The sequence below is a fragment of the Acomys minous genome (genome assembly GCF_964271855.1).
Source record: "Acomys minous genome assembly, chromosome: 3".
Classification (NCBI taxonomy): Eukaryota; Metazoa; Chordata; class Mammalia; order Rodentia; family Muridae; genus Acomys; species Acomys minous.
Window position 1 is genome coordinate 78087666 of NC_140485.1, and position 20628 is coordinate 78108293.

Sequence of the window (20628 nt, forward strand, 5' to 3'; positions counted from 1 at the left end):
TGAAAATCAACAGCAAAAAAATCTGTTTTCCTGCTTTTCTTTGTATTATAAAGTTCTGTGCTATTGTGTTTTTCCTGTCTTTGGAACCTTCATATGACATACTTTCTTTTGGAATGTATCTGATTGATAAGAAAGCTTAAGCCTTATTTTCACCAATATAAAAATAGTGGGGTTTTTTTTTTCCTTCTAGTACTGCTAAAAATAATTCACCTTGCAAAAAATAAGTAAATAAAAAGTAGCTTACCCAAAAATATTGATACTTTAAATGAGACTTTAATGTCTTCTGGCATTGTGAAATAGAGCTTTAGTTTACATCTGATAGGAATAGAATGACGGCAGGTGTTGTAACTGTCACATGGTTGTCACTAGTTTGGGATATATGGCTCTGTGTTAAAAGAAAAACTAACTAGGGAGGTAGCTAGGTGGTAGTGCTTGCCTAGCATGTGTAAGACCCTAGCTTCAATCCTTAATCTACACACACACACATGCACACACACACACGCATGTGCACACACACACACATACACACACACACACACACATGAAAAGTCATCTGATAGGGAGATCTAAAGCATAGGAACTGAAATGTGAGAAGTCAGAGATGACCCACCTTGCTTGAGGCTTCTTTATTTTTATTTTTGTTTTGTTTCATTTTCAAGACAAGGTTTCTCTGTGTAACAAGCCCTGGCTGTCCTGGACTCGCTTTGTAGACCAGGCTGGCCTTGAACTCATAGTGATCTACTTGCCTCTGACTCCCAAGGGCTGGGGTTACAGGCGTGAGCCACCCCGCCTGGCGAGGCTTCTTTGTTAGTTTGTTTTCTATTACTGTGACAAAGGCTATGACCAAAAGCAACCTGGGGAAGAAAGGGCTTATTTCACTTTACAGCTTACAGCTCATCATCAGGAGAAACCAAGGTAGAAACTCAAGAAAGAAGCCTGGAGCCAAGAACTGAAGTAGAGGCGGTGTGGGAGCGCAGCTTACTGGCCCGTCCCCATGGCTTGCTCAGCCTGCTTTTTTATACAAGCCGTGACCTACCCAGAAGTGTCACCAGCAGATCCCTTCCACATCAATCCTTAATCAAAAAAATACACCACAGACTTGCCTACAGGCAATCTGATGCAGCCATTTTCTTCATTGAGGTTCCACTTCCTAGGTAACTCTGATGTCAAGTAGACCACAGCACTAACTAGGAGAGCATCCTAGATATCCATGGAGTCGTTGGGAAAGAGAACAGAACAAAAGTGGAGCAGCAGAGTCACTACATGGAGAGACAGTCCACTAGAGTCGCGGTGTCGTATGGTAACTGGAGCCATAGCCAGGCTTTCCTTTGGGTCTTTGTTTTGCCTAAGAAAATCTTCAAAGAATCTGTGATGAAAACCTCAGGAAATCACCTCAGGATCATTAACCAAATGCACAAGTTATGCCTAAACAACCATTTTTCTCTTCTGTTTCCTTTACTGGTCAACTGTAGATTGTACCACTCTTTTTCAGCAATGAAACTGTAATTAAATGTGTACTATTGTCTTGACTCTTGTCACAAGTGGTATCGTGGCTGTTCAGCCCCTGAGGCCAACACAAGCTGTTATGTAGATGTAGAGTACTGGCGGAGGGGCTGATGCAAGGCGGGGTGCTTAGAACTGATGAGGAGGGAGAAAAGCATTTGTTGTGTAATGACAGTGACTGCTTAGAAACTTGGAGCTAGAGCTTAGACAAATGCTGTAGCTTCTCCGTACCTATACTATGTTACCATACAGAAAGTAGCACCCTTTCCATTATAATCAATAGCAATTTAAGAAAATTCAGACAGCCAGATATTGGTGATCCGTGCCTTTAATCCCAGCAAGCAATAGATATTAGTGGGTAGTAAGAAGCTCTTGTCTGGCAGCTGTATCATTTCCCATAGAAGAAGCTGATAATGATGGTATAGAATAATCCAGGCGTGGCCAAGGATTGAATAATTTCATGTTGCCTGTTTAATTGCAGTCACTCTGTAGAGGACTCACTTGAGGACCAGATATTATCACTGCAGTGCAAATCAGTGTATGTGATCACTTCAAAAATCTTCAGATAGCTTTAAGCCTCTGCAGATCAGGCCACTTGGTGAACGGCTTGGTACTAAATAAGAATTCAGTTGGTGGTGAGAGCGGGGATCTTACAGAAAAAAAAATCAGAGTAAGAAAAACAATTTTAATGGCCACATATACGTGTAGTAAGACAGAGTTCTGGGGTGTTGTGTTGAATATTTGCTTTTTCTCTCCCCACTGTCAGCTAAAGTTGTGGCAAAAAGATATTGGAGCTGGTTCTGAAGGAGGAGACGACTTTTAGGTTGACATATTGCAGAAGAATTTCTCACATGAAAAACGTGACTTCTGGGAAGGCTAGAAGTTGTGGGTGGCTGCAAAGCAAAAATTAGATGGCCTGAAAGTGTTGTGTGAACTAGAGTGAAAAGCATGGGAGGCAAGAGGGGAGAAAGTTAAGACCAGAATCAGGAAAAAAGGTGTCAATATAACTTTAAACAGGGAACTTGATAAGGCAGAGGCTAAAGAATTGGCAGGTATTTTAGTTTGGTTTGGTTTGGTTTGGTTTGGCTTGCGGGGTGGTGGTGGTGTTTGAGACAGAGTTTCTTTGTGTAGCCTTGGCTTTCCTGGAATTCACCCCATAGACTAGGCTGGCCTCGAACTCTCAGAGAGGCACCTGCCCTCTGCCTCCTGAGTGCTGGGATTAAAGGCATACGCCACCATCACTGATGCCAGTTGGGTTTTTTGCTATGAGATTACACAAGTGAGCCTTATCCCTCTGTACAGTAATTAGATAGTGAATAGAGCATTATATCAAAAAGCCCTATGTGGAGAGACAAACACACACACACACACACACACACACACACACACACACACACACCACACACACACACACACACACACACACACACCACACACACACACACACACACAGGGAGGGGGGAGATGCATTTCTACATAACAACAGAAGACTCTAGCCTGGTAATTAGAAACAATAACATTTCATATTAGCAATAATGTCACTAGAATGGAGCAGAAACAGTGGCAGCATGAAGTGGTCATATTTTAGCTGGTAGCAGAAGTAAAGGACCAGTGACACTGTGTCAACTCATTTAGCTAGAAGCAGAGGACATGAGGAGACCAAAGTTGGTGACTATCCAGCCGGTTGCACCCTAGCTCAGATTGTTAACAGGCTCTTACCAAGGTGCTATCTTTGGCTGATAGGGCGGTGGTCAGGATAGATAGAGATGCCAGTGACCTCTGTGAGCATAGGCTGTTTCATAACCCCAGTGTAGCGGGACGTGTTCATAAAGTATACAGCCTCAGAGATAGACCCCAGAGCCTGTGAGAAGCCACCTGGAGCTCCGCCTTCTGAGCACAGGCTGCCATTGTGGGTCACATTCTAGAATGCTGGTGTGGCAGTCCCTAGGGAAAGAGCCAGTAAGACAGATGAGGGTTGGTGACAGCAGCTCACGCCCTGTAGTGGTCTGACTGTAGAATCAGCTCCGCAGCCGGGGTCTCTGCACCTCTTCCCCTGATTTACAATGGAGATATATTCACAAATCCCCACCGAGGTTAGTGCCTGCCTTCAAGCTGATGCTCTCAGACCATGTACGTTCACATAGTTTCAAAAGGAAAAGGACCTCTAAGACAGTAACAGCAGAAAGCAACAGACCATAATAGGACAACAAATAGATAAGACTCTTGGCCCTTTGATGCTTTGGCTGTTAGTGATTTGAAGGTGCATTATGGAAAGGTGGGGACTAAGCTCTCCCTGGAGAGGGCCGAATTTTGACTCTGGATTTTATGTACATTGTGAGTGATGACAAAGCAGTTACTTGCCCTGCTCCCCTACCTACTTTAAGGTATGTGTCTTTTTAAAAGCTCCATTTTAAAAAAGATTTGTTTATTACTTATACAGTATTCTGTCTGCATGTAGGCCAGAAGAGAGCACCAGATCACGTTATAGATAGCTGTGAGCCACCATGTGGTTGCTGGGAATTGAACTCAGGACTTTTGGAAGAACAGTCAGTGCTCTTAACCTCTGAGCCATCTCTCCAAGACCCCCTCCTTTTTTTTATTCCATTTTTTGGAGACAAGGTGTTTCTGTGTAAAAGAGCCTTACCTGCCCTGAACTCAGTTTGTAGACCAGGCTGGCCTCAAACTCACAGAAGTCTGCCTGCCTCTGCCTCCTGAGTGCTGGGATTACAGGCGAGAGCTCCGTTTGTATATTGTTCTGATCTTCCTTTTTCACCTCATTGTCCATCCCTCATACACATATTACTGCTGCCTGCCTGGCTAGCGATTGGAAGACTCCTGTTTTAGGAGCACATTGTAATTGAGTGTTTTCTTGGGTGTCATCCAGTGGCTTATCTGAGGCCCAGGTGGACTGTTTCAGCAAGACTTTATTAAAGCTTCGGGTGAGACAGAAGGAAAGGTCTACTAGGAGGTCATAGTGACAGACACTATTTCAAACTGTGATGTCAAGCAAATAAGAGGATGTATTCCTCCCGTCTACTCTTATTATTCCCTCCTATGGTTTTTCTTAATAAACATAAAATGGAGATGAGAAACTGGTCCCCCTGAGCTCCCTTTCAGACTCCATTCCCTTCCTCAAGGAAACAAAGTCTAGGGTTGGCATACAGTGCTTCTCTTCCAATACCGTACTTGTTAAATATCATAAACACACAGTTTGTGGAGTGCTATGAAATGTTTGTATGAATGATTTATAGCACATACAGTCTTCTATATCCTGTTCTTACTAGACCCTGTATTTTAAAGAATTTCTTGAAGTTAATGCTTATACTGCTAGTTCACTCATTTTTCACTTCATTATATAAATAAATCATAATTCATTTTAAAATCTCTTATGGGGGTTGTTTTTTAAAAATTAAACATCAGCACTTGGTAGGCAGAGGCAGGCAGATCGCTTGTGAGTTCAAGGCCAGCCTGGTCTACAAAGTGAGTCCAGGACAGCCAAGGCTACACAGAGAAACCCTGTCTCAAAAAACCAAAAAAAAAAAAAAAATTTAAACATGATTGATCATTTTTGTATATATAATCATGTTTGAAAATTATTTATAAATATTAGAAATGAGGATTGTGACCAAGGACACATAATGAGATACTCTTTCTTTCTTCTTTTAAAGATGTATTTATTATGTGTACAGAAGAGGGCACCAGATCACTCTATAGATGGCTGTGAGCCACCATGTGGTTGCCAGGAATTGAACTCAGGGCCTCAGGAAGAGCAGAGAGTGCTCTTAACTGCTGAGCCATCTTTCTAGCCCCCTCTTTCTTTCTTTCTTTCTTTCTTTCTTTCTTTCTTTCCTTCTTTCTTTTTTTCTAAGATTTATTTATCTGAATGTTCTGTCTGCATGTACACTTGAAAGTTAGTAAGTTAGTTGAGGGCATCAGACCCCATTACAGGTGGTTGTGAGCCACCACATGGTTGCTGGGAGTTGAACTCAGGACCTCTGGAAGAACAGACAGTGCTCTTAACCACTGAGCCATCTTTAGCTCCTAAGATACTCTTAAAGCATGCATGCACGCACACACAGATCCTCTCAGTAAGTGGCATGGCTATAAATACAGATGTAATAACAGGGATTTATTTCTTTATATTCTTTCTATCCAAACCGCATGCTTCATTTTATAACCAGCTCACAATACCCAAGTCTAGTCTTCATTTCTTCCTTCCTTTATTTAGGCCATTTGGTGGGTTACTGCAAGCCAAATCAGTAACCAGGAGTATCAGTCAAGTATGCATACCACAAATCACTAAAGATCTCTCTACTCTGGCCTAGAGACTAGGTTTTGAGAAATACTGGTGCCCTATTAGGCATAAATTGTCTTTTCCACATGAGCGAAACCAAATCTATAATGAGGTTCACTATTAAATAGAAAATTATACTTGAAACCCGTTGCATTTGTTGAAATTCCCATTGGCACAGTTAGTCCTTTCATATCCATGTGAAGCTTTCTGAAACAGATGGAGACTTCAGCAGAACTTTCACAAGGCTAGGTGCTATATATATGTAAAAGTTAAAAAAAATGTAAAAGTTGGAATGGACTAGAATAAACCTGAGCGCTCTGCCCTCTCCCCCTCCCCCTCCCCCAGCCATCGCTCTCCGTGCTGCAGGCATCCCCAGTTCTACCGATTGCAAACCTCGCTGCCTTTACTCAGTTCCCTGAGAGGAGCTCTACTCTGACTGCTTCTCAGCTTAATTTTGCTTTGGTTCGTGTCCTATGGGACATAGAGGACAAACTGCCTAGCACACTTTAACCCGTGAGCAGCCCAGGATGCCTCGGGGCCTAAGAGCACCCACGGCGAGGACCAGGAGTTACAGTGGTGGCCTGCTCGGTGCAAAGCTACCGAGGTCACTCCTGTTTCAGGAGAAGCACCAAGTCACAGGCGTGATCTCTCAGTCTCCAACACAGTTCCTAGGGAAAGATGCCTGATGTCACATGACCAGAGGCCTTCCTGCCTCTAGGAAGCCATGGCCCAAAGGTTTCATTCTACAAACATGGCAGCCAAGTGCCACTCCTGTAGGACACGTGCAAGAAAGGAGAGACTCTGGGCAGATGCACCTTTCCATGTCTACCATAATTATCCGCAAATGGACATGTGTTCAAGATCTTTGAAGCCTCTAGCTTTTTACCTAGGAACATTTTCGCACCTTCTGTTCCTTTAGTGCTCTTTCCCTAAATATTTCCTGCTTCTTTATTGTTTCCTTCTCATACCCAATTACAAATGTATTATTAACAAATCCTTGCTTTCCTAGCCTCCTAAAACTGAGCTGTGAGGACAACAAGGGGTCTTTTTCTGTGTATTATTCATTTATTATCTATTTGATTAGTAGGGTGGGAAAGTTCAAATCGTGTATATGTAGCACTGCATCTTTCCAGTAGACTTACAGCTCATTGAGCCTTTCTGAAATTTTACATTATCTTATTACAGGAACATGACATTGAAACACCCCATGGTATGGTCCACGTCACCATAAGAGGTTTACCAAAAGGAAACCGACCTGTTATCCTGACATACCATGACATTGGACTCAACCGTATGTATTTGATTTACAGATTTTTATCATCATGTGTAATTTTTAAAGGAAACAATATTTCTTTTTCTTTTCGTTGTTGTTGCTGTTTTGAGGCAGGGTTTTTCTGAGTAGCTTTGGCTATCCTGGACTCACTTTGTATACCAGTCTGGCCTGGAGCTCCTCACAGAGATCTGCCTACCTCTGCCTCCCTGAGTCACGGGATTGCAGGCATGTGCCACCACACCTGGCCAATATTTAGCATTTTAAAAGAACTTTATGTGTGTGAATGCTTTTACTGCATGTATGTATATGCACTACTTGCATGCTTGGTGCCTGTCGATATGAGAAAGGGGCACAAGATCCCCCTGGAACTGCAGTTATGGATGACTGTGAGCCACCATGTGGGTGCTAGGAACCAAACCGTGGTCTTCAGTTAGTGCTCTTAACCACTGAGCCATCTCTCTCCACCCTCAAACAATGGTGTTTTAGTGGAGATTTCTTAACCCTCCATCGTTACCATTATATGCAGGGTTAATGTTATTAGGTAGTACATGGAACAGGGTGTTTGGGGAATTTTAGAACTATTTTTTGCCTTTCTGTTATGTCTGCTTAAGGATGAAAGACAAATCTGTCAGCTATTAAGAAAGTAGAGCCAAAGTCCAGATTTGGTGGTGGTGGTACCACGTGGGGATTGAGTGCACGGCTGCACTCATGCGGCATAAGCGCTCTACCACTGACCTACATCCTCAGCTGTGATGGTTGTTGTTGTTGTTTCGTTTTTATTTATATGTTTGAGGTTAGTATATTTTGTCAAGAGAACTCACTGAATCATTAAGTTTTATTTCTATAGCCTGTCACCACTTTTTTAAAGGAGGTGCTCCATCATTGTACAGTTTAAGTATCCCTATTATCCAATTTCAAATGCACTAGTACTGCAAAATCTGAGGTGGTTTTAGTGCTGCTATGATGTGACAAGTAGAAATGTCCATGCCTGCTGTCACATAATAAGTCACACATACCACAGAGGTGCACTAAAAATAGTGCAAACAGCCGGGCGTGGGGGCGCACGCCTTTAATCCCAGCACTCAGGAGGCAGAGGCAGGTGGATTGCTGTGAGTTCGAGGACAGCCTGGTCTACAGAGTAAGTCCAGGACAGCCAAGGCTATACAGAGAAACTCTGTCCCAAAAACTCAAAAAAAAAAAAAAAAATAGTGCATACAATAATCATGAGGCGATCTATATTAGGTGTATGTGAGATACAAATGAATTTCATATTCAAATTGGGCTTTCAACCAGAAGATTTCTCATCCTTCATATGCAGATTTGCCAAAGTGAAAAAATAAAAATAAAAAGCACTGTAGAAAAGCTGCACTAAACATGTGGTATGGGATTAGCGTCTAAGCAGGGATAGTGTGATGCCAGTACTTGGAACAGCCTCTCAAGTTTAGGTCCTCACTGCATGCACAGACTCTTCAGACGTGTGTCCTCTGTGCTGCTCTGGCTTTCAGAGTGTTGAGAGCCCAGGGCTGAGCCTAAGCATGAGAGGTGAGGAAGGCCCCACTCTAAGAGGGAAAAATGGCACAGCATGTCCTCCATGCACATAGCAGTCTCACAAGGCCCAGGTGGTGAGTGTCAGCAGCTGAGGAGATCCTCTAGCCAGGGTCAGGGGAAGGCCAGTGTCCCCTGTCAGGTAGAGGAATAAGGGGCATAGAGCACAGCATTGTGGGTAGAAAGTTGTTTTGTGCACCTCAAGGAAACCCAGCAAACACCCACAAGGCGGTGTCTACTCTGCACCCATCGCACGGGATTAGAACCAGCTGTTCTCCAGGCCCTGAGGGGCCTCCTATGGAGTTTGCCTTGGGCAGCCTGAGTCTCGGGCTTTGTGCGACCCCTCACTTAAGTGAGTGGACGGCTGCTGAGAAGGGGGTGAGAGAACACTGGCACGGCATTGCTGGGCAGAGGAAAACTGGGGAGAGCTGGGGGACGTGGGATCTACAGGCATTCTTCTCTCACAGACAAATCCTGCTTCAACACGTTCTTCAACTTCGAGGATATGCAGGAGATCACCCAGCACTTTGCTGTCTGTCACGTGGACGCCCCAGGCCAACAGGAAGGGGCACCCTCCTTCCCAACAGGGTAAGGCCCCAGGGGAGATCTCTGGGAGACATGAGGCCTGCGAACGGATGGGTGGGCTGTAGGGGGCTATCTGGTGTGTCTCCCTCCCACTTGATGGTGTCACCGCTACAGGTGGTGTTGCTTGCCTGTCTTTCTGCCCTGGGTCTCAGAAGCTTGTGTGGAAATCGGTTGAAGCTGCTGTGTTGTCACATACCCAGGAAAGCCTCTTCATGGCCAGGGCCTATGTGCCTCTAGTCACAAGGCAGAATGTGTCTGGAGCACACACACACACACCATCAATCTCATTTTAAAATATCCTGTCCCAAGCCGGGCGGTGGTGGCCCATGCCTATAATCCCAGCACTTGGGAGGCAGAGGCAGGTGGATTGCTATGAGTTTGAGGCCAGCCTGGTCTACAGAGTGAATCCAGCATAGCCAAGGCTATAACAGAGAAACCCTGTCTCGAAAAACCAGAACAAACAAACAAACAAACCTGTCCCTCTCTGATTCTGTCATCTCTGTGACTTTCCCCTTACCCTTTCTCCTCTGGGTCAGCTCTGGGCTTGCCTGGCCATTTCATAGCATATGATAAGCCGGTTCATATCATAAATAAGCAGGTCATAAAATAAATGTATTCTCTTCGGCCTCGGTGAAATCAGTGAGCATTTACTCTGAGGTACCCAAGTTCTATAATGGAGCATAGGCCCAGGAAGGCGGTGTTTCCTGTTAGTTAACTCTCTAAGTATGACTGGCACACTGCAAGCTGCTTCCTGAGTTGACGCTTGCTGCTGGGCGTCCCTGAGCCCAGAAGGGAAAGGGAAGGGCTGGGAAGTAGCACATAGAGGCCATCTAAGCGGCTCATTTCCTGTAGCTTCCTCTGGTAGCAGGAGTGTGGCCCCTTGGGATTCTTCCTCACATGGCAGCCATGGAGGACTATGGAGGATGCCACCGTTGTCTTTAGGCACCACATCACATCCCTTGAGCCTTTTGGACTGGTCAAGGTCTCCTAGTGTCTGGGAACTGTGGGTGCTTCTAACTCAGGATGTGTCTCCTTCTGGGTTTCAGGTATCAGTACCCCACCATGGATGAGCTAGCTGAAATGCTGCCTCCTGTTCTTACACACCTAAGGTGAGTAGATTGTATATTCTTACAGTTTGTTCCCCCTGGTTGCTACAAAGAAACCCAGGCTTTCACTCCAGATAAATGGATTTTCTTCCATTGAGATCTGTGTTCATCTCTATCACTTTATTGGTTTGGTTTTTTTTACTCTATTTTCTTTATATCCCCTAAACATAGTGATGCACAAATCAGAAGAGTCACTGTGTTCATATGCTTAGTTGGGAGATGGTTGTAATTGACAATTACAATAAAATGCTTAAAACAAGGTGGGCTGGGGGTGTGTCTCAATATTAGAACACGTGTTTAACAAGCATTGTGCAAGATTGGTTCTTAGCATTAAGAAACATTAGCACAGCCACGCGATGGTGGCACACGCCTTTAATCCCAGCACTTGAGAGGCAGAGGCAGGCGGATCACTATGAGTTCGAGGCCACCTGGTCTACAAAGTGGGTCCAGGATAGCCAAGGCTACACAGAGAAACCCTGTCTCGAAAAACCAAAAAAGAAAAGAAAAGAAACTTTAGTATAAAGAAGTCTGCAGATATTAAGATAAATAAAAAAGCATTTACCTATCAAAAAGAAAAAAGAAAGAAAAGAAACATTAGTACAAAGAAGTCTGTGAATATTGAGATAAATAAAAAGAGCATTTGCCTATCTTTTATGATAGATAGATGAGGCTAGCTAGCGAATGTCAAGTAGGTGCTGTTTGGCTAGGACAGAGAGCCAGGGCAGAAGGAAAGACTGATTATAAGATCAAGTGGAAGAAAGGCATGTTGTAAAATCTGAGAAACAGACAAGATTCCATAGGTCAGATAAAAGTTAGCAGTGTCTTTATTGGCATAAAGGAAAGACATTGAAAGATTTTAATCCTGGACTGATGCATAAATTAGACTTTTAAAATGATTACTTTAAATATATAAATTGTAAGTTAATAAAACTATTTAACTTAAAAAAAAAAAGGTTTGCTCCTGCTCTAGTCATCTATAGAGGAGTAATAGTGAAACACAGGGATACAAGTCAAACAGCCATGGTCGGTCAGGGAAATATGGGCATAGCTTGGTACCTAATTCTCTTAAGAGGTGGATTAAAATGCATTGTAAGGGCTAAAGACAGGGCTCAGCAGCTGAGCTTCTGCTCCTGCAGAGAACCTGAGTGCCTCCTAGCACCTGCTAAGGCATGCCTATAGCTCCAGCCCCAGGGGGTCCAGTGCACTCTTTTGAAGTCCACTGGTTTGCACTCACCCTGTATATACCCAAATAAAGTCATCTTTAAAAATAAGGATTTGCTTTAAAAAGTTAAAAATATTTTTAAAAAAGTAAAGTGGGTATTAATGAAAATATATATGGATAGATTTGACAAGATTAGCTGATGGATTTTGAGGTAGTAGTAAAAATTAATTCCATATATATGTATATGTGTGTATTGTGTGTGCATGTATGTGTATATGTGTTTGTATATATGTACACACACCCTTTTATTTTCCTTGTGAGAGTCTCTCTTGTAGCCCTGGCTGTCCTGGAACTCAATATGTAGACCTGGCTGGCCTGGAACTCACAGAGATTTGCCTGCTTCTGCCTCCCAAGTGCTGAGTTAAAGGTGTGTATCACCACACCCGTGGCATATTTCACTGAACTATAAAAGCAAATTTGAGAGTAGGTGATGTTATCCTTGTTAGCATATATAAGACAGTGAAGTTTGAGAAGTGAAAGCAGCTTGGTCAAGCAGCTCTGTTTGACCCTGGATATGTGCCCAGCTTATAGTTTGCCCAGAGGCAGTTGTCTCTATCAATTGTCTGTCTATCCTGTTCACAGTGTGAAGAGCATCATTGGTATTGGAGTCGGAGCAGGAGCCTACATCCTCAGCCGATTTGCAGTAAGTACAGGAAGGATTAGTCTCAGGGCCCCCAGGCACTGTGCGGGTCCCAGCTGGGGGCTGTGTTGAGTGACCAGTGCTGCTCTGGGCTTGTGTTGGTTCTCAAGCGCCAGCGGCTCCAGGCGCATGCGTGTGGAGGTTGCTCTGTGTGTAGAGGACCTGAAAAGCCTCAAGCAGGACAGAACACCCTAACGAGACCCAGATGCGGCTTCTGGGGAGATGGTTAAAGCCATAGAGAGAGCTTGAGTAGCACTTGAAATGACACCTTAAACATTACACCGCGGTGGACTGCAGTTTCCTGCCAAGTCCTCCGGAAGGACTCCTGCTGAGAAATTCCTCCTGGGTGACAGGAAAGTGTTTTCTGGGGTGGCATTGCCTATTATCCAGATAGCTTCAGGAAGAGACTTTGAGGAGCCCATGTCATACCAAGGCAGCCCGTGTGACCCGAGTAGCCCTCATGCCAAGTGATTTAGCACACGTGCCGGGTCAGGTCCGAGAGGTATTGTCCGTACGTGCCCCTCTGGTAGCCCCGCTCTGCAGTCTTCCCTTCAGACATGAGGCATTGAGGCCTAGGGAGACCTGTGGCCATGCCCACTGCTTTAGGGTGGGGAAGGGGAGTCTCTCACAGCTCTCTGTGTCTCTCAGCTCAATCATCCAGAGATGGTGGAAGGTCTTGTGCTCATTAATGTCGACCCGTGTGCTAAAGGCTGGATTGACTGGGCAGCATCAAAAGTAAGTACCAAATGGTGGCGTCCATCTGTTCATTTCCTGGTCCCTTGGAAACTTTTTATACGGTTTAAGGGCAAAATGAGATGTTTTTTTGTGTTGTGAACTGAATGTGCTATGCAAATATTCCTAACATTCCTTCATCTGCAGCCCCTCACAGAGGGTTTTAAGTGTGCAACTTATAAGTATTCACATGTGTCCTCACCACTGAGCCAGTACATGGAATATTTACAGATCTTTCCCTGACTCGCTCCTTGCCAGATATTACCTTCCTCTGAACTTCTGTTGCCAACGGACAGGTCTCATCTGCTCTGAAGCTTCATATAGTTGGTATTGTTTACTGTATTCTTCTGTGTCTAGCTTCTTCCCTTGTCATTGCAGCAACAACAAACAACTTGCTGCCATCCTGTTTGTTTCTTCCTTACAGTGTAGAAACTGAGCCAGACCTTTTCATAGGTTAGGCGAGTGACGTCACTCCCTTTTTTGGAATATTCTTGTAAAGTTCCTTTTAAAATCTTCTGCCCCTCAGGTAGAGGTTTCCTGTTCAACATAAAAAATTTTTGCATGTCAGTCCCTTGCTAGATTCTTGTATGTGAAATGTCTTGTCTTAGCTCGGCATGCACTTTTAGTCTCTTACTAGGTAAAATGAATGAATGAACTGTTACCTCTAGTAAACTCAGAAACAGCTCTTCCCTACTGTTCCAATAGTCACATGGATTATTCATGTTTACCATATGAAAAATGAAGGAATTGGTCTTTAAAATATGTGTCAGGAGATAGAAAACAAAATAAATATGCCAATAACTAAGAAATATAAAAATCTCCGTGCTAAACGAGAGTAAAAGAGACCATGGAAAACACGTCACGCTCCGTTAGCATGAGGCTCCCCATGCTAAAACACGTCACACCCCATCAGCATGAGACTCCCCCATGTCAAAACACAGATCACATCCCATCCGCATGAGGCTCCCCATGCTAAAACACGTCACACCCCGCCAGCATGAGACTCCCCCATGCTAAAACACGGATCCCTGTTTCCAGGCTACAGTGAGAGCAGTCCCTTTTCTTATTGAAGTGCAACTGATTTTTCTATGACTTGATATGGTTCTATGGGAGTTGATAAATGTTTTCCATAAAAGAAAAAGAACTTAAGCTTTCATTTCCTGCTCAACGATGACTAATGTAATAATTCCGTTTTAAATATTTTTCTAATTGCCATAAATGCCTTTGTAATTTGCAACCGAAAGGAGTCTCTACAGAGTATTATGACCTCATTTTTCACACATATCAGGAATTTTTATTGATACTCTCAAACCCATGATATCCGGTAATTCAGTATCCATAGTGTAGTGATGTAGATTTAAGTGGAGGGTTAGCAATGATATTTAATGATATTTAATTCTTTTCTAATATTTTTAACAACAACTGTTTTTTGGTTTTTTGAGACAGGGTTTCTCTGTGTAGCCCTGGCTGTCCTGGACTCGCTTTGTAAACCAGGGTGGCCTCGAACTCACAGAGATCCACTTGCCTCTGCCTCCCGGGTGCTGAGATTACAGGCGTGCACCACCACACCCAGCCCCACAGCCACTGTTCTTTTGTTTGTTTGTTTGTTTTGGTTTTTCGAGAGAGGGTTTCTCTGTGTTAGCCTTGGCTGTCTTGGACTCACTTTGTAGACCAGGCTGGCCTCGAACTCACAGAGATCCGCCTGCCTCTGCCTCCCAAGTGCTGGGATTAAAGGTGTGCACTACCACCAGCCAGCTCAGCCACTGTTCTTAAATGGTTTGTTTTTATGTCTAAACTGCTCTTCTCAGGAAAACCAAGCCAATTAATATACTATTTAAAGTCACATAGCTAGAAACTCACCAAGCCAGGGTGTTTGTGAAAACGTGAGACAAAAAGATAAACACCGTCTGCATACTGATTATAGAGGGTGATGAAAACTTGACACTAAGAGTAGAATAGTATATGATCAAAAAGTTAACTTATTTAGGCCAGATGTGAGATATGGGGATAAGAGTTTGAGGCCAGACTGACAATGAAAAACCTATCCAGGCCAGGCGTGTGGTGCTTGCCTTTAATCCTAGCACTCAAGAGGCCAAAGTGGCTAGATTGCTAAGAGTTCAAGGTTCTACAAAGTGTCAAGCCAAGGCTACATGGAGGAATTCTGTCTCAAAAAAACAAGGAAAGGGGCGGTGGGGGGGGGACCTATCCAGGTTTAATCTCAGAGTGTCGAGATTAAGCCTTTAATCTGGAAGCAGATAGGCTAGCCTGGTCTACTTATGAAAGTCCAGGTAAATGAGATCCTGCGTTTATTTTCTACCTACTGGCAGGCCAGGTTCTGAACAGTCAGTCCCTCCCTGCCTTTATTTACATTTTGGGGAATATTGCCTTCCCTAGCTTTGGATGGAGTGTCCTAAAGATGCTGTTGCCAGCCTCTGTGGAATTCTCCCACAGGGTGACTTATGTAACATGTCTGTCTAGTGTGTGGCTAGAGTGACCCCCCCCACACACTGGGATGTGTGACAAGCTGATGGCATTCATAGAGCACTCTGGGTCTCCGAGCATTATGACTGGTGTTTGCACTGCGTTCTGAACTCATGAAGTGAGCTGGGTAATAACCTCCCTCTTCCGTTTGTAGCTTGTGCTCACTGACAGCCACGGGGTGGTTTCAGGCCGTCTTTCTCCCTTAACCTTTCACCCATGTCCGTGTCCCGCCCTCACCTCCTCCTCTGCACCCCACCCCCATCTCAGGAGCTCACCCCTGATCCAAGTCCTCAGCAGGACTTTCACCCAGAGCCCAGGAAGAAAGCTGACAGGGGAGATGGCGAGATCGTTTGAGCTGGGAGTTTTTCTGAAAATAGACCGTCTCCAGATTTACACAGACTGCTGCATGTATTAGACTGTGAGGTGCATTATGTTGAAATGGGAAGGATTGGGAGGAAAATGTTCAGTGTGAGAACATTCCGTAAATAGAGCCATTCCTCCCACTCCCTGATATAAAGATGGCTACAACGAGAAGGAGTTTTATTTTTTGTCTCTTGGACGTCTTGGGCAGGGTTGTAAATGGATCTGTACCTGCCATCAACCCAGTGTAAATGTGGACAAAGGGGCAGGAAGGAAGCTGCGGCCTGCTGCAAGACCCAGGTTGTACAATTCAAAGGACTACCTGGTGTATTTCTTTCCTAGCACTTTCCTCCTCCCTCTTCATCCCTTTTCTCCCCCCCCCTTTTTTTTCTCCTTGAGATGGGGTATCTGGAGGTGACTCAGGTTAGTCTCCAAGTCCTGGGCTGGTTTCCCAATGTGTGAGGCTGTAGGCTTAAGCACAAAACACCCTGCTACAATGCCCCTCTTTCAAAACGTGCTGTGCTACCATAGAATGGAAGTTTAGCCTTTTTCAGACTTATGTTTCTTTGAAACTACTGTGTTATACAAATATATGACACTAAGTTTAGGGTCTTGTTTGCTTGTTTTGAAAAAATGATCTCGCAGGAGTCTGGAGAGATGGCTCAGCGGCTAAGAGCATCCCTTCCAGAGGTCCTGAGTACAGTTTCCAGCAACCACATGGTAGCCCACAACCATCTATTATAGGATTTGATGCCTTCTCCTGGCATGCAATTGTACGTGCACACAGAGTACTCATACATAAAACACATAAATAAAATGTTTTAAATAGTCTTTATGCTGACTGATAGGTAACTTGCTGTGTATCTAAGAGGCTTTCCTCGAACTCATGGTCCTCCTACTTCAGCCTCCCTAATCCTAGTAACTGGAACTACAGTTGCTTGCCACCCTGCCTTGTGGTTTCTTTGTTTGTTTATTGAGAGATAATGTATGTACAGTAATGTACACCTTCCTTTAGCGGACAGCCTTGTGACAGTCTGTGAAATGCTCACATATGCTCACTCTTAACACAGTTTTAATCTTTTAGCTCTCAGGCTTGACGACCAACATTGTGGACATAATTTTGGCTCATCACTTTGGCCAGGTAAGCACCTGTGCAACCGGAAGAGCTGGGTTCATTGCCTTGTATGCAAAGCCTTACTGTGCTTAAGGAAAGAAAGAGGTGCCTTGCAATGTCCTGGATCCTGGCAGATAACGTGTTCCGTGCAGTCAGAAGGACATGTGGCCCTGTAAAGGCCAGGCCTGCGGGAGAGCCTTCTCTCAGCTTCATGGCTCTTGGCTCTTGGAGAGCGAGAGAAAACAGCATGTCCCCCACCTGTCCCCTGTGAGCAGAATGCCATCTGTGAGTGTTTGACAACACCCGTGCCTCACCAGACATCTTTAGAGCCACTGGGAGGCTCAGGAAAGGCTTACAAAAATAGAAACTCAGAAAGAGAAAGCAAAGAACGCCGGCATGTTATTGTGAAAGGAGCTTAGAGATGGTCTTCTTCAACCCCCTGGAGCTGATGGACACTGAGATCCCCAGCAGGAGTGACTGGTGCCCTGTGGGTAATTGTGAGTGATGGAGACACTGAGCTGGGAGGTGGCTAGAGTGTGGAGGGGCAAAGGCCGGTCGTTAGCACACTTTTTTTTTTATGTTTGTTTGTTTGTTTTTCAAGGCAGGGTTTCTCTGTGTAGTCTTGGCTGTCCTAGACTCACTTTGTAGACCAGGCTGGCCTCTAACTCAGAGATCCACCTGCCTCTGCTTCCCGAGTGCTGGGATTAAAGGCGTGCGCCACCACACCCAGCTTTATTTCCTGTTTCTTACAGGCGATCACTTTAGGTCTTCTGATTCCTTTGCCTCTTGCCTTTGAGACAGTATCCATGCCCAGGCTTGGCCTCAAGCTTGGGTCCTCTTCCTTCAGCTTTCCAAGTGCTGGCCTTTTAATCTGGCTCTTTGTGGTGGGTGGCCTTGACAGAGGAGACATAGCTCACATACACTGTCATACCCACACTGTAAGTGCACATCTCTGATCTTTGTCCTGTGGATTCTCATGTAGCTGCTGTACATATTTTTGTATAGAATATCTCTATACAGAGAGAACAGAAAGGGCCTGGCTGTCTGCTTTATACAACTGTCTATGGGAGATGCCGTTCCATTTACCAGTTGGAGCCCTCGATTGACAGAGTATGGAACTGAATGATGATGAGGCCGCCAGTGCTGTGGATGTTAAAAAGATGTTCACTGATACATACACTGGTGTCTTAGTAACTCATGCACTCCATCCCAAGTTCCCTCATGAGCAGAAAGGCCTCTGTCACTAAAAACACAAACCAAATTAATGGGCTTGTTCTGCAGCTCAGCTTACTGGTGTTTTCTTTCACTTGTTCTAGGAGGAGCTGCAGGCTAATTTGGACCTCATTCAAACCTACAGACTGCACATCGCTCAAGATATCAACCAAGAAAACCTCCAGCTCTTCCTGGGTTCCTATAATGGGTACAGTTGATGCGCATCTGTTCAGTTAACTGTGCAGTCCAGCTCTAAAACCTGCTTGACTTCTAAGGAAGCAGAGAGGAGAAATAATATACCGCCATTGTTGTATAATGGGATTGCCTCTGATGTCTGACTGTTCTAGGATAGAAGGGCTATAGAAAGATTGTAAAGACGTAGACTGTAAGGTCTAAAAACAGTTGTACTTTCTAGGTTGTCTTAAGGGAAAAAAAAAGAAACCCAAGTTACATAATTTTTTTTTTAAAAAGCAAGTAATGTTGGGGTCCAGAGGGAAGCAAGCCCATGTACAAAGACACAGGAGAGAGTGCTGGGGCTTGGTTTTCATACTGTTTGCTGATGGCCTATCAGAGAACAGGCAGAGTAATGTGTGGGTGTAAGTCAACTCTTTTTTCCTTGATTAATTCAAAAAATTTCAAATCCAAAAATTTACAGTGGGAGCTCTCCCTGTCAGAGGGTGTGCTGAGGAGGGCACTGGTCCTTACCGTAGGAATAGTTTTCCGAAGAAGGAATGTGGTGGGAAAGGCTGCATGAGTCAGCTCTAAGTTTGCAGAGTTATACAGCCAGGAGGTACAGAGCCAAGCTTGGGATTTGGTCTGAAGAGCTTTCCTAATTTTAATTGAAACAAAAAAGATAAAAGTCCTGTGCATACCAGGCGGTGGTGGCGCACGCCTTTAATCCTAGTACTCAGGAGGCAGAGGCAGGTGGATCCCTGTGAGTTTGAGGCCAGCCTGATCTACAATGTGAGCCCAGGACAGCCAAGGCCACACAGAGAAACCCTATCTCGAAAAAAGAAATAAAAAAACAAAAAAGAGTCCTGTGCGCAGTTATTAGAAGTAAAACTCTCTTCCCATGTAAAAGGATGCCATTCCCTCCTCCTCAGGGCTCACCCCTGCAGACCACCTCCTCCTCAGGGCTCACCCCTGCAGACCTCCTCCTCAGGACTCACCCCTGCAGACCACTCCTCCTCAGGGCTCACCCCTGCAGACCACTCCTCCTCAGGGCTCACCCCTGCAGACCACCTCCTCCTCAGGCCTCACCCCTGCAGACCACTCCTCCTCAGGGCTCACCCCTGCAGACCACCTCCTCCTCAGGCCTCACCCCTGCAGACCACCTCCTCCTCAGGGCTCACCCCTGCAGACCACCTCCTCCTCAGGGCTCACCCCTGCAGACCACTCCTCCTCAGGGCTCACCCCTGCAGACCACCTCCTCCTCAGGCCTCACCCCTGCAGACCACCTCCTCCTCAGGGCTCACCCCTGCAGACCACCTCCTCCTCAGGGCTCACCCCTGCAGACCACCTCCTCCTCAGGGCTCACCCCTGCAGACCACTCCTCCTCAGGGCTCACCCCTGCAGACCACTCCTCCTCAGGCCTCACCCCTGCAGACCACTCCTCCTCAGGGCTCACCCCTGCAGACCACTCCTCCTCAGGCCTCACCCCTGCAGACCACCTCCTCCTCAGGCCTCACCCCTGCAGACCACTCCTCCTCAGGCCTCACCCCTGCAGACCACTCCTCCTCAGGCCTCACCCCTGCAGACCACTCCTCCTCAGGCCTCACCCCTGCAGACCACTCCTCCTCAGGGCTCACCCCTGCAGACCACCTCCTCCTCAGGCCTCACCCCTGCAGACCACTCCTCCTCAGGGCTCACCCCTGCAGACCACCTCCTCCTCAGGCCTCACCCCTGCAGACCACCTCCTCCTCAGGCCTCACCCCTGCAGACCTCCTCCTCAGGACTCACCCCTGCAGACCACTCCTCCTCAGGGCTCACCCCTGCAGACCACTCCTCCTCAGGGCTCACCCCTGCAGACCACTCCTCCTCAGGACTCACCCCTGCAGACCACCTCCTCCTCAGGGCTCACCCCTGCAGACCACTCCTCCTCAGGGCTCACCCCTGCAGACCACTCCTCCTCAGGGCTCACCCCTGCAGACCACCTCCTCCTCAGGACTCACCCCTGCAGACCACCTCCTCCTCAGGACTCACCCCTGCAGACCACTCAGAAAGCTCAAGTCAGCCTTGAGGCTCTCACCAGTGCTGCTGGTTGAGTCGTGAAGCTCTCCCCATTTAGGATCCCACAAAATCCTGTAGCGAGCAGGGCGCCATGGACACACCTGCTCAGGAGGACAGCGCAGGGCCCTCCCATCCTCAGCTGTGAAGAAAGGACAGTGTCCTAGACCCTCATGCTCTGGATTACATGTCCAGGAGACACATGAAGGGCCATGACTTTGCTGCAAATGATGCTGATTCTGCTTTGCTTGTCTAGACGCAGAGACCTGGAGATTGAAAGACCTATCCTGGGCCAAAATGATAACAGATTGAAAACGTTAAAGTAAGTGCCTCAG

At 45.7% G+C, this 20628-nt stretch overlaps 1 protein-coding gene across 7 annotated transcripts in view; it reads left to right on the forward strand.

Annotated features, from left to right (window-relative positions):
- Nucleotides 1-20628, forward strand: part of LOC311594173 (protein NDRG3) — a 63874-nt gene that overhangs the window by 34101 nt on the left and 9145 nt on the right. For 6 of the 7 annotated variants that reach the window (XM_084775708.1, XM_084775711.1, XM_084775710.1 and 3 more), the window contains 8 exons: nt 6983-7088; nt 9083-9203; nt 10247-10309; nt 12111-12171; nt 12817-12903; nt 16826-16882; nt 18172-18275; nt 20550-20615. In XM_084775708.1, the coding sequence (XP_084631834.1) occupies nt 6983-7088; nt 9083-9203; nt 10247-10309; nt 12111-12171; nt 12817-12903; nt 16826-16882; nt 18172-18275; nt 20550-20615 (665 nt within the window). Of the gene's footprint in view, nt 1-3451; nt 3597-6982; nt 7089-9082; nt 9204-10246; nt 10310-12110; nt 12172-12816; nt 12904-16825; nt 16883-18171; nt 18276-20549; nt 20616-20628 lie in introns of those variants that run through there. The other variant, XM_084775712.1, reaches the window with a different exon arrangement.